The sequence below is a fragment of the Pseudopodoces humilis genome, chromosome 14 (genome assembly GCF_049639895.1).
Source record: "Pseudopodoces humilis isolate 2021_Gansu_Grassland_sample_001 chromosome 14, ASM4963989v1, whole genome shotgun sequence".
Lineage (NCBI taxonomy): Eukaryota > Metazoa > Chordata > Aves > Passeriformes > Paridae > Pseudopodoces > Pseudopodoces humilis.
Window position 1 is genome coordinate 2,990,745 of NC_142213.1, and position 12,020 is coordinate 3,002,764.

The 12,020-nt window shown below is 45.9% G+C and overlaps 1 protein-coding gene across 1 annotated transcript; it reads right to left on the reverse strand.

Annotated features, from left to right (window-relative positions):
- Positions 1 to 715: 715 nt before the first annotated feature.
- LOC102111469 (uncharacterized) lies at positions 716 to 8,872 on the reverse strand. Its single transcript, XM_005528225.3, has 11 exons — positions 8,663 to 8,872; positions 7,969 to 8,103; positions 7,075 to 7,199; positions 6,739 to 6,807; positions 6,449 to 6,562; positions 5,609 to 5,724; positions 5,260 to 5,315; positions 3,851 to 3,903; positions 3,018 to 3,145; positions 2,292 to 2,448; positions 716 to 1,205 (listed from the first exon to the last, which is right to left on the reverse strand). Exons 1-11 carry the CDS (start codon positions 8,870 to 8,872, stop codon positions 1,118 to 1,120), a joined length of 1,251 nt encoding a protein of 416 aa, XP_005528282.3. The 3' UTR covers positions 716 to 1,117.
- Positions 8,873 to 12,020: the final 3,148 nt, after the last annotated feature.

Consider the following 12,020-nt stretch of genomic DNA (forward strand, 5'->3'; position numbering starts at 1 on the left):
GCCTGTTACAGCACATCAGGCTTGCAGCACCCCAGCCTTGTTCAGTGACACATCCCAAATTGGGACATGTCATAAATACAGGTGGAATCATTTTATATTCATGCACCCATTCTGCATTAAAAAAGCTGTTGTAGCAATAAGTGTAAGCACTTCTTCAGAAAGGAAAAATTCTTTAAATTCTGTTAAAGTCTCCTCCACGCCTAAGCAGGGATTATAGAAACACAAAGATGTGCACCCAGATTTCACTATTTTCTGAAATAGAATTGTGGTGCTATTCTAATTAATAGGTGTCTTTCCTCTATTTCTCCTCTCCACACTTTCCACTTAACTATTTTTTTTTTTTTGCATATTTTAAATATGTTTAATATTCAGTAATTAATGGCAAGATGAATCTAGGCAGGGATAGGCTACCTTGGGCCAGGGACTGCTGTGGATGCTGTGGTTAATAAGGCACCTACAAGGGAATGATGAGGAATTCAGATCCCTTTCTAAACTGGATTACCAGACCCTGGCTTTCCTTCAGACATGGGAAAATCGTGTTTGTACCACTTATTCTTGGCCATTAATGCTATTCCTAGAGGACACCTCATTTAGCAGTGCTTTCTCCTGCTCCTTCCACTTCATGTTTTACCCAGCCACAGACAAAACTATCAAATCAATGCTGTTTCCTGTAACAGGTTTTTCCCACGTTTTAATGACTGTAACAACCAGAGAGTTCAGAAATACACAGTTTTTATTTCAAAAACAAATCTGAGAGTGGAGAGGAGCTGCTAAATTGGGTCAGTGATCCACATAGCCTGAGGTTCTGGTCGTCACAGTGGGGAGCAGCTGCAAGTTTAGGAAAAACACCACAGGACAGAGCATGGAGTGATCCCTCCCAGTGCACTCCTGCAATCAGACTTCCTTCAAATTTCCTCCAGACCACCCTGCTTAGCAACCACTGAAAGCTGCACTAATAAAAATATATCTCATTTCTCTCCAAATCCTTTTATACCCTTGACCTCCCCAGCGTCCTGTGATGAGTTCTACACTCAAACCAGTGCTGCTTTTTGCGGGGAATGATATTTTTTTGGAAAGCTACTGCTTGCTAACATTGCTGGGATGAGCTTGTAGATGATCATGGGGGAGAGGCATTGGTGGTAGGGTCAGGTCCTTCTGTTTTGGAACCAAGCTGCAGATTTGGAACCGGCTGGGCGGCCTCGTCCCTGCGGGAAAAGCAGCGATGCTGAGTTGGTGTCTCGTGGCAAGGAGGAAGAACAACACCCCCACCCTTTCATTTCTCCCATGGGGTTGATTTGGGAGCAGATATGAGATGGAGCCGACGGGAATTGTGTCAGCACAGTCAGATGAAGCTCCCTGGGGCGGCTCCAGAGCCGGCCGGGGCTGTCCAGACTTGCGGAACGTGCCCTGTTTGGGTTTGATCCCAGGCTTTCCCTGCTGGGTCATTTCCTCCACCAGGCAGGTTTGGACAGCCCCAGAGGAGGCAGCAGGCACCTGGCAGCAGCTGCAGGTTCGAGTTCAACCAGCAGGTACTTTGCACTTTTGGCCTGTTCTATGTGCTTTAAATATGCCTGGTTTTTGGAAGGAGCTGAGCTCTCCATCTCCTGAAAGTCATTTATGGCGTTTCCTCTGACAGCCAAGGGCTGGTGTTTATTTTAAAAAGCAAACTAAATGCAAACAACAAAATTTGCTTTTTCTTTCATGAGAGCAAAGACTCCATGTGGAAAAGGCTCCAGGGAAAGAGTGACAATCATGTGGCAGGAGGAACAGCACTGAGAAGGGAAGCACATTCTTTGTGGATATAATTTTGCCCCTAACAGAGCCATTCCTGTGGGGATTTTCTGAACATTTATCTGTTCAAATAAATCCTGTCCGCACAAATCCTTGAGTGAGCAAGTTTCACCCTGTAAACAGCTTCTCTTTGGGGTGAGGACTCTTCATTTCTATAATGGGACAGATTTTCTAAATAAGAGAGTGTCCAGAATGGAGCATCCTACAACCCATAAACCTATATGGAGACCTATATAAAGCCCACATAAACCTATATAACAAACAAATTGCTGCACCCATGAAATGCTTGGGCAATTATTCCTTTTCAAATAATATACAGAGTGCTTGACAACTTAATAATTACATTAAGCACTAAATGAGCAACGTTTTTTTACATCAGGTAAAAATATCAGTGCATTTATGCTTCAAATATGTATGGAGTTACATATTTGAATATACATATACAAGTCAATATAGGAGGATGGAAGTTTTTTACCTCTTCTTGCCTGTCATTATTTTACCTGTAATAAAATTCAACCAGGCCCCAGCCTGGGGTTAAGCCATTGAGTTGGAAATCTGCAATGCACTCGTGGAAAACTCCACTCCCTGTCAGACCATTGTACACCACAGGACAGGTCTGCTTATCCAGAGCTGCAGAAACATCAAAGCTCTCACCACCTTGGAGAAGAGTAAAAAGGGAACGAAGTCAACAACTTTCAGTAGTATTTTATCTCAAAAAAAATCCCAATATCTATTACTTTTGTGTATGGGGGTTTTTATTTTTTTCTGAAGAGTGATAGTTCTGTCTGCTTTGTAAATCAAGCAAATTGATCAATCATATTTCCAGCTGAATCCACCTCATAGCAGATGTTTTGACATCCCAAAAAAGTGCAAATCACTATTTTATGTGGATTAGCACAAACAACAGTCACCACAAACAGAATCTGTAGCTCTCCCTCAGGAGCCTCTGGCCCTGATCCTGCAGTGGGCACATTTCACCCAGGACACACCACACCTACAATTTAATTTAAGCAGGGAAGTGCCCATGGCAGTGGGGTTGGAACCAGAGGATCTTCAAGTCCCTTCCAACCCAAACCATGAATTTCTGGTTCTAGGTAGATTTCTCGGGGTGTAAGATGATGCATTCCCCAGGATCACATGGAAACTCACTGAACAGTCTTTCCTCCACTAAAGGAACTGCATGCCAAGAAATGAAGGCAGGTGTAGCTGGACTGTGTTGAGCTTACCAGAAGTGAAAGTGACTCCATAGCCATCCTGGATTACCCCATCCTCAGCCAGCTCAGCCAGGGAGGCGTTGGACCACTCAATGCCAGCCTTCCTCCCATCAGGAAAAAACACATAACCTACAGTGAGGCTGAAGGGGAGAGGAATGGAGCAGGTTTAAAGTTCAACCAAAACTCAAATGCCCCAGAACAATGGCAGAGATAATTAGGATTGTTCTGCCTGAAGAGAAGGCTCTGGGAACTTCCAAGAGAGCTGGAGAGGGACTTTGGAGAAGGGTCTGGAATGCCAGGATAAGGGGAAATGCTTCCACTGCAGAGGGCAGGGTTAGATGAGATATTGGGAAGAAATTCTTCCCTGTGAGGATGGTGAAGCCCTGGCGCAGGTTGACCAGAGAAACTGTGACTGCTCCATCTCTGGAAGTGTCCAAGGCCAGGTTGGATGGGGTTTGGAGCAACCTTGGGGCCATGGACATTGGTCTTTAATCCTCTGGATGCAGAGAACACCAGTCAGCAAAGCAGGGCTCCCTGTGGAATGCAGACTAGAGTCAGACACACCTTCTCAAGCTGCTGGAAGTGCCCACTTTGTACCTCTAAATCATCCAGACAGACAGGCAGCTCCACCAGCCCTCAGCAACTGAAGGGAAAGGAAGCAATGGAAGGTAAAAGCTGTCCTTGTGACTAACTGCAAATGAAAAACTGGGAGCATGAGGGTGTGGATGGAAATTGGGCTGTACAGGTTCAAAGCAAGAATTTGCACACAGGTGTCCTGCACAGCGGCTCTTGCCACCTCTAAGATGAGGGGTTTCTTAGCAACATAAAGTTCTTTGGTCACTTACTGAGTTGTGGTAGCTGGCATGCTGATAACTGTTAAATGTGCTGCAGTCCCATCCTGCAAGAGAGAGAAAAAGCAGCCAAAGTTGTGCAGAGTCATTTCTGAGGGCCCTTCACTGGCTGGACCAAGAAGACACTGGGTAGAACTCAGCTTATGCAATGTGCTCCATACTTTAAAATCCTCTCACTACATCTTCCATGAAAATCTGGCTGTAAACAAATCCAGGAATACAAACCAAACACATTCAGGACAAATTAAGGACAATGGGAACTACAAAAAGCCCACAGCAAGAGGACAAAGGAGGGAAACAAAGCCTGCAAAGAAGTACAAAACTGATGTACTTTGACCAGACTTGTCTTCTAACCCATATTAATCTATGTCTGGGAGCAGCAGATAGGGAAAATGTTAAGAAGGAACTGGAACCTCCTGGTTTTACTAATTTCTCTTCCATCCTTAGGTCTGGACTCTTCATGCTCCACTTGGGCCACCCTGAGGCAAATTTAAGCCTCCTGTGATGCTATAAATGTACAGACACTCAGGGTAAGAGGACTCCAATCTGCAATAAACTTCTTAATGAAGTCAGCTGGCTTTTTATTAGGGGCAGAACAGCCACAGTCACTTTGAGTCTTGAAAAGCTGAAGAACAGGGAGAGGTTGGTTATACACATTGTGCTGCCAAAGCTCAGTCTTAGTAAAAAGTTCACAGGCACATGATAAACCAGGGTTTGCACAGAAGTGGGATTTTCCAAGCTAGGAAAAGAACTTTTATTCTGAATTCAGTCTAAACCCCTGTAACACTGCCTATAATAGAGAGTGTTGATTTATGCCTGGCTTGGCAAAGGAAATGTCTTTTCTGGAGCATCTGCTGGGCTTGGCTGGCAGCTGGCAGGGCCAGCCCTCAGCATGTCCCTGGGCTGTGTGCTCCCAGCAGCCACAGCACTGCCTCTTCCCACACAGAAAAGGAGAGTTATGGCTCAGCACAGGCAGAAATATTTGCTGACTGCTGTCATGAAGGCTTAGAATGCCTCAAACACCTCTTGCTTCCTATTCATGGGAATCAACACTGCAGCAACTCCACGGAGTGCTGGGCACTTGCAGCAGCTGAGAATATCTGCTGTAAAGATGCCTGCCTAATTTTTCTTGAAAAAGCCAAAACAAACTGTGTCAAGCTATCAAACAAGTTTTGCTTCAATCAGTGGAGCAAAATCTCAGTTTTCACACACACTCAGTTTTCACACAGCAGTTTTGAAACAGTCTGCTCCCAACACTGATCTGGGCTAATGGTGCCCCCAGTGAGCACTTCTGTTTGTACACCATGGATGTTCCCAAGTCCTAATTTCTGGATACTTAAATATGCCTGAGAAGCTCAGAAAAATTTCCTGGTTAAATAGCACATTGTCATGTTAATACCTACTTCAAAGTGTGCCAAAATCATGACATAACGGTAAATCTCAGCCCAATTCCGGACACCTGCAAAAAAAAAGAACAAAATCCCCCAACCTGGAGTTTCACCATTCCTGAGAAATGTGAACTAGCAGTACCTGATTTCACAAAAGCTTTTTTGGATAAAGAAGTATCCAGTGACTGATAACGTGGTAAGCAATGTATGCCCCCAAAACAGTGATGGTATTTCCTCTGGAATGTCTGAACTTCATGCCCAGGCACGGAACTGGTTATTTTAACAGATAATCCTTAATCTCACTGCCAGTGCAAGCCACAGTGAGGGTATTCCCAAGGGAGGGAATTCCTTCCAGTGCTGTTACCATAGGAGTGGCTCCGAATGCCTTTGAGGGAAAGTTCAGTTTTCCCATAATTTTCTATTTCAATCTCTCCAACAGACTGGCCCCACTGCTCATGTCGGAAATGCTGCTCCCTCTGCCTGGAAGAAAGAAAGGAGTGGATCAGCACAGGCAAGATCTCCAGTTCTCCTCAAGAAGCCTCAATGCCAATCTGATGGATTTGTCTCCCAAAATGAAGGAAATTTCAGAGCATCTGGACCAAGGCTATCCCAGATTTTACACATCACTTCTACATTTCCCAGTTACTGCTCCATAAATGAGACACCTGAGAGTGAAACAACAGCAAATCTTCACCCTGACAGAATATAACATCACCCTTTGTTTGGAGAAATGCCAAACAGCAGCTGCTTAGAACTCAGCAGGTATCACCAAAACCCCCATATTATTGAATACATAATTTCTGCTTCTGTTGAGACAGCACAGTGTTGATTCTCATCTTTTTAGCTCTCCAGAGCTTGTATAGTATTTAAAACACCCACTTCAGCTCCTTTCTCACAGGATTCTATTCCTTTTCTTAGCTATACCTGGACCATTGACTTTGGAAGCTGCCTAAATCAATGAAAAAAGAAAGAATAAGAAATATTCCTGATGCTGAAGGAATTTCACTCAGATATCAGGAAGATCCCATCTGTGTGCTGGATTCCCCAGGTGTGGTGTGGCATTGAAACCAGGAGCTATGTCCTTTATTAGAGCACTTCAAATTAAACCTACCTTCTAAAATCAATTATAACACACATCAGACCTTGAAGAGAACTGTAGAAAAAATTATTATTAACCCCAGAAGACATTAATCTTGCCCCTCACTTTTTGATCCTCTGGAAGAGCTCGATGCTCCACGGCTCCTGGGCTAAAGCACGAGCAAATGTGCTGGGGTTGCTGTCAGCATTAAAGTTAAAAACGTCTGTGGAGTTCTCCCATCTAGAAAGAGACAGGAAAAAAAGGACATTGTTAGCATTCAGCTCATACTAGGCCAAGTTGTGCACTTGCTGCTTTGACAGAGGCAATCTTTGTATTTTTCCAGAAAATTCCGATTTTCGCCATTTTAAATGAGCCATGAGCTTTTTAGCATCCAAAAGCAAAGATTAAAAACCTACTGCAAAGAGAATTTAACTGGTACAAGTTCTCCTTCCTCTTCACTCCACTGCTGTCTGTAGGATCCTTTCCTGCAAGGCAAAGCAGTATAATTTTATATCACTCCTAAGCAAACAACATATTTCTTACATGTTTGGAATTGGGTGAAATAGAAGAATCTATAATACTTTACACCACCAGATATATTTTAATTCCTTAAAAATCAAAGTGTCTTAGTTACCAAGCAGCTTTTGGTTCAAGCCAGTTCAATTTAAAATAAATTAAATATATTTCCAGATAGTGCTGAAAAAGCCTTGGTTTTACATGTAGATAAATGAAATTAGGGAGTGCTGCAAAACCTGAGTAATCCATCAAAATTTATCTTCCAGCACATTTGGGGCTCCAAGTATTCCATAGTGAGTCCTCCTCCACTCCAGATCTCTTTGGATTCATCTCTCACCATCATGTTTGGATGCTGTGGGTGCTAAAAAGAGGAAACATTTCAGGAAAACATTTGTTTAATTCAATTGTGAGGATGCCACAAAGCAGTCTTGCTATACTAGATTTTACTAAAACCCCAAAATAATGCACATCAATCCTCTTTTTTTCCCCTATATTCTCCAAATAGGATTTTTTCTGCTTTTTCTGGACATGGCTACTTAGTGAAACAGATTTGTGAACATAAGAGCTGAGTGCAAAGGGATTTATGTCAGGTCTTCTCTCCTTCTTTACTATGTAGCCTGCTCTTAACAAAAAAAAGAAAATCCACAGGCAAAAATCTGATTAATAATATCTGATTAAGCTTTCCTTTCAGCAAGAATGAAGCAGATGTGCATAAAACTCCCTAAAAGCTTTCCCTCCTCTTTTAAGGAGGCAATTCCAAATTATTTTACAGCATTAAAATTAAAAAATGGAAAAAAAAACCAGCCATAAGCAGAAAATGGAACTCATTAACCATGTGCTGCACCTGATTGGAACGACTGGATGCTCAAATTCTTCCTGGGGGGTTTAATAAGCCACTTTTTAGAAACTATTCTGTTTTGTGCAGATTATGGGAGAGTGAGTGCCAGATCCTACTGAAAAAGGGGCATACCCAGTACTGTGACCACTTCTACCGCTGCCTTTAGACACAGCACTGCTGTCTTACTGGTGTGAAGATGCAGAGAACATAAATTTTGGCTTGGGATGCCATCACAGGTTGAAGAAAGGAGTCAAGCACAGCTCCTGAACATCACCTCACATCCAGCACTTACTTCAAACTCGCCTATCCCATCCAGCCTCAGGAAGAGCCACATCTCACAGAGGCCAGCGGGACGTCTGGCGAGGCGAGCGATCACAAAGGTCCTGTTGGTCTCTGCAAAGCCGGTGAAGTACAAGGAATCGAGTGCCTGTGGAAAGGGAAATGGACTTCAGCTCCAGCTGGAGGCAGGAAAGGGAGGGGAGAGGATCAGCAATCCTTTGTTTTCCATAAGCTTCTGCTCAAGGATCAAATTTTACTTTCACTTTTTGTATTTCATAGCAGGCACCCCGAGAACAGCCAGAGAGCTTTGCAAGCAGCAGGGAAACCTCTGCCAAAAGACAGGAGAGCTCAAAAACATGGGGTCGGACAGTGAGCGGTGCCAGGGGCCAGGATGCAGGAAACGGGAGCACCTGAGGGATTGTCAGGGGGACACAAGGTGCTGGAATGCAGAGGATGCAGTGGGGTGGAGGTGCTGTGGGTCCAGGATGAGTCCAAAGGGGAAAAGGTGTTCTGAAGTAATGTGGGGATGCGGGGGATGGGAGTTCCGAGACTGGGGTAACGTGGACTGGGGATGGAGTGCCAGGGGAACAGGAAGATGGCAGTGCCAGGGATGGGGGACACAGGGATGCCAGGGTATGAGAACAGGGTGTGGCAGAAGCGGGTCCCAGGGAAGGGGGTCTCAGGACCGGGGTTCCTGGGCCACTCACGTGGGGGTCGGGGCGGAGCGGGCGCGGCTGGCGCGGCTCGGCGGTGCCCGCGGCCGCTCGCTGCCTGCAGGCGCCGAGGCAGAGCAGGGGGCAGCCCAGGGCCCAGCGCCTCAGCGGCGCCCAGGCGGCGGGGGCGGCCGCTCGTCCGGCCCCGAGCAGCGCCAGCAGCGCCGCGGCCACCAAAGCCAGCAGCGCCGGCAGCGCCGGCATCGCGGGGTGCGCGGTGCGGAGCGCGGGGTGCGGGACGCGGAGAGATGCGGTACGGGGTGCGGAGAGATGCGGGACGCGGAGAGATGCGGTACGGGACGCGGAGAGGTGCGGTACGGGGTGCGGAGAGATGCGGTACGGGACGCGGAGAGGTGCGGTACGGGGTGCGGAGAGATGCGGTACGGGGTGCGGAGAGATGCGGTACGGGACGCGGAGAGGTGCGGTACGGGGTGCAGAGAGATGCGGGACGCGGCGCGGAGAGATGCGGGACGCGGTGCGGAGAGATGCGGTACGGGGTGCGGAGAGATGCGGTACGGGGTGCGGAGAGATGCGGGACGCGGCGCGGAGAGATGCGGTACGGGGTGCGGAGAGATGCGGGACGCGGCGCGGAGAGGTGCGGTACGGGGTGCGGAGAGATGCGGGACGCGGCGCGGAGAGATGCGGTACGGGACGCGGAGAGATGCGGTACGGGACGCGGAGAGATGCGGTACGGGACGCGGAGAGATGCGGGACGCGGCGCGGAGAGATGCGGGATGCGGTGTGGAGCTGGCTGCGGCCGCCCCCAAACCCCGCCTCGGGGCCGCTCCCCGCCGTGTCCCGGGATGGATCGCTGTCATTTCCGCGAGGCGCTTGTCCAGCTCTGGGAAGTTGCATTTGCTCGTTTTATTTACGTCAGTTCTCCTGGAAGGACACTAGAGGAAAGCCTTCAGTGGTGCGGTGCAGAAAAATCGAGTGTTAAGCTCTCTTCCCTGAGCTTCCCAACTCTTTGCTGCAGATCGCTGAAGGAGAGTCCGTTTGAGATTAGAGATATTAAATAAATGTTTCACAAGGAGGGTGGTGAAACACTTGGCACAGGTTGCCACAGAGATGGTGGATGCCCCATCCCTGGAAACATTTGGACGCAGCTTTGCTAGACTAGACCTGGTCTAGTTGAGGATGCCCATGGCAGGGGGGAGTTGGACTAGATGACCTGCAAAAGGATCCTTCCAAATCAAACTATTCTATGATTCTAAGAATTCTGATCCTGCTTTATTGGGCTCCTTCACTTGCTCCCCTTCAAGCTCCAGCCAAAAGGCAGCAACCCATTTCATTCAAGGAACCAAAAAACCCCACCCACAGCAGGCATCTCAGCATCTATTCAGCATCTCTTTTAGGTACCATTTCTAGAAGCCATATTTTTGAAGGCTTTTGGCTGGCTGTAAAAGAGATACTTTTATTCCTTTTACAATTAGCATTTAGTCTCATTTCCCTACGCTGAAACAAATTCAGCCTTTCAGGAGAGGCTGAAGTGCAGCTAATCTCACTTTGGAGAAAGCTGCTCTCAGAACCTGTGCTTTCTTTGTCTCCTGGGTGTTTGGACTCCCTGTTAGCTCTCCAAACTTCTCAGCAGACTCCCTGCTACCTGCAAGAACATTTATTGTGCATTTTTATGCCTTGTTTCAATTGTATCTCAGTTTGGTTTTATAGCCACCTCTGCCCTGGTTTGTGTTTCACGGATCAGTGCTTATGGTTCTTTCAATTTTCTTCTCTGAATATAACTTGTTTTTAATAACCTGAGCTCTGCTCAAAAGATCTTTTTGCCCTTTTTCCAGTTTGTCCTGACACTGATGTGCACTTACACTGCCCCGGTGATCATGTTTCCATTGTTCCCTCAAAAGCTTTTAGCGCCTTAGATGTTCATTCTACTTTCTTAAAAAGGTTCCTGAGTTTTACACAGCTCCCTTTTTCTGAGACCAGGCACAGCTGTTCTGTGCTGCTTTATTGCTGTCCATGGGCCACATCAAATTAAAAGAAGAAGGGCAGAAGGCACCAGAGATTCAGACAATGAGGTTCAGAAGTTAATTTCTGTAAATCACCATTGCTTCAGTCAATATTGAAGGGGCGCATCTTAAAATCAAGCACCTAGAGAAGGCAGAGAGCCAATAAGGTTGTTTCCCAGAGAGCCAGAGGGATAATAAGGTTGTTTTCATACTTCAGATTGTGCTGTGGAGGGATTGAAAACAGTCTGAAAGAAAGAGATGTGTCACAATGTTATCACCCTGCACCTGCACGGTGGCAGATGTGGCTCAGCCCACAGAAAGGCTGCAAAGGGAATGAATTATGAAAAACAGCTTTTCTTTTTCACTAGAATTTGAACACATTATTGACACAAAGCAATAGTCAGTGGGGAAAGAGCCACACAAATTAACAAACCTTTGGGGCTTTACAAACATGCACATAATGAAATCCTCCTTTGCCTGAGGTGGAAGTGGCTACAACAAATGACAGATTCTTCTAATCTCTTTTTTCCCCCAATACAACCCATGAGCAGCTTTGCTGCTCTTCCCCAAATTGTTGGAATCCTTACACAAACCATTTGAATTTCAATATTTGCATTTCTGGGGGGAGGAGAAATGGGGTATGAATATTTCATGCCTGATACGTGAAGCATTCCAAACCTCCCGGAGTCTTCCCCAGCCACAGTGAAGGCATTGTGTGTGTGTGTCCCTCGGGAATCTGTAACAGAGATAAGCTCAGTTCCTTCCTGTGAGGACAGGACCTGTGGAAACAATTTGTTTCGTGCCACCTTCTGTTTCCACATTTCTTAGGTAATTTGTTTGAGGACTTGAAGTTATCTCTGGCAAACAATTTATCTTGGCAATATTATTTGTGGTGGAAATGGGTTCCAAACCATGAGGACTTGCAGAAGAACCGAAGTCCTGACGTGTTTGGGGATGTTCTTAGAGTGACAGCACCAATTCTCTGTGCGTTAAAACAATGCACAGAGCTGCACCACGTGTTCAGCAAAAATGTGGGGAGGAAAACACTCAACCTGTTTGTTTTTAAGATCAGGAGGGAATCAGGAACCTGTGAGTGATGCCCGGTGCTAAAACACAAAGAAAAAGCAAGCTGAATTTCAGAATTTCTGGTTTGCATAAATTTAAGCTTCTGAATAAGGTCTTAAGCATCTGCAATATTGCTAAAAAAAGATGTCACAGCAGCTGACTTTTTCTGTAACTCCTGGGTAATTCTGGTATCTCAGCCACCCTGAGATAAAAGCACAAGAATTGTAGTTTTCTCAAGGGTTAAACCACAATAATTTAATATAAAATAATAGAATATTATTTTGTTTTCATTTTTATTCTCGCATAAATAATATATTAGTTATATA

Bases quoted from the DNA above. Each gene is read 5' to 3' on its own strand.
- LOC102111469 (XM_005528225.3), bottom strand. From the start codon at position 8,872: ATGCCGGCGCTGCCGGCGCTGCTGGCTTTGGTGGCCGCGGCGCTGCTG. The intron at 6,563-6,738 runs GTAGGTTTTTAA...GTCTCTTTCTAG, and splicing joins CCAGTTAAATTCTCTTTGCA to ATGGGAGAACTCCACAGACG. The intron at 5,725-6,448 runs GTGAGGGGCAAG...TCTTTCTTCCAG, and splicing joins CTCTTCCAGAGGATCAAAAA to GCAGAGGGAGCAGCATTTCC.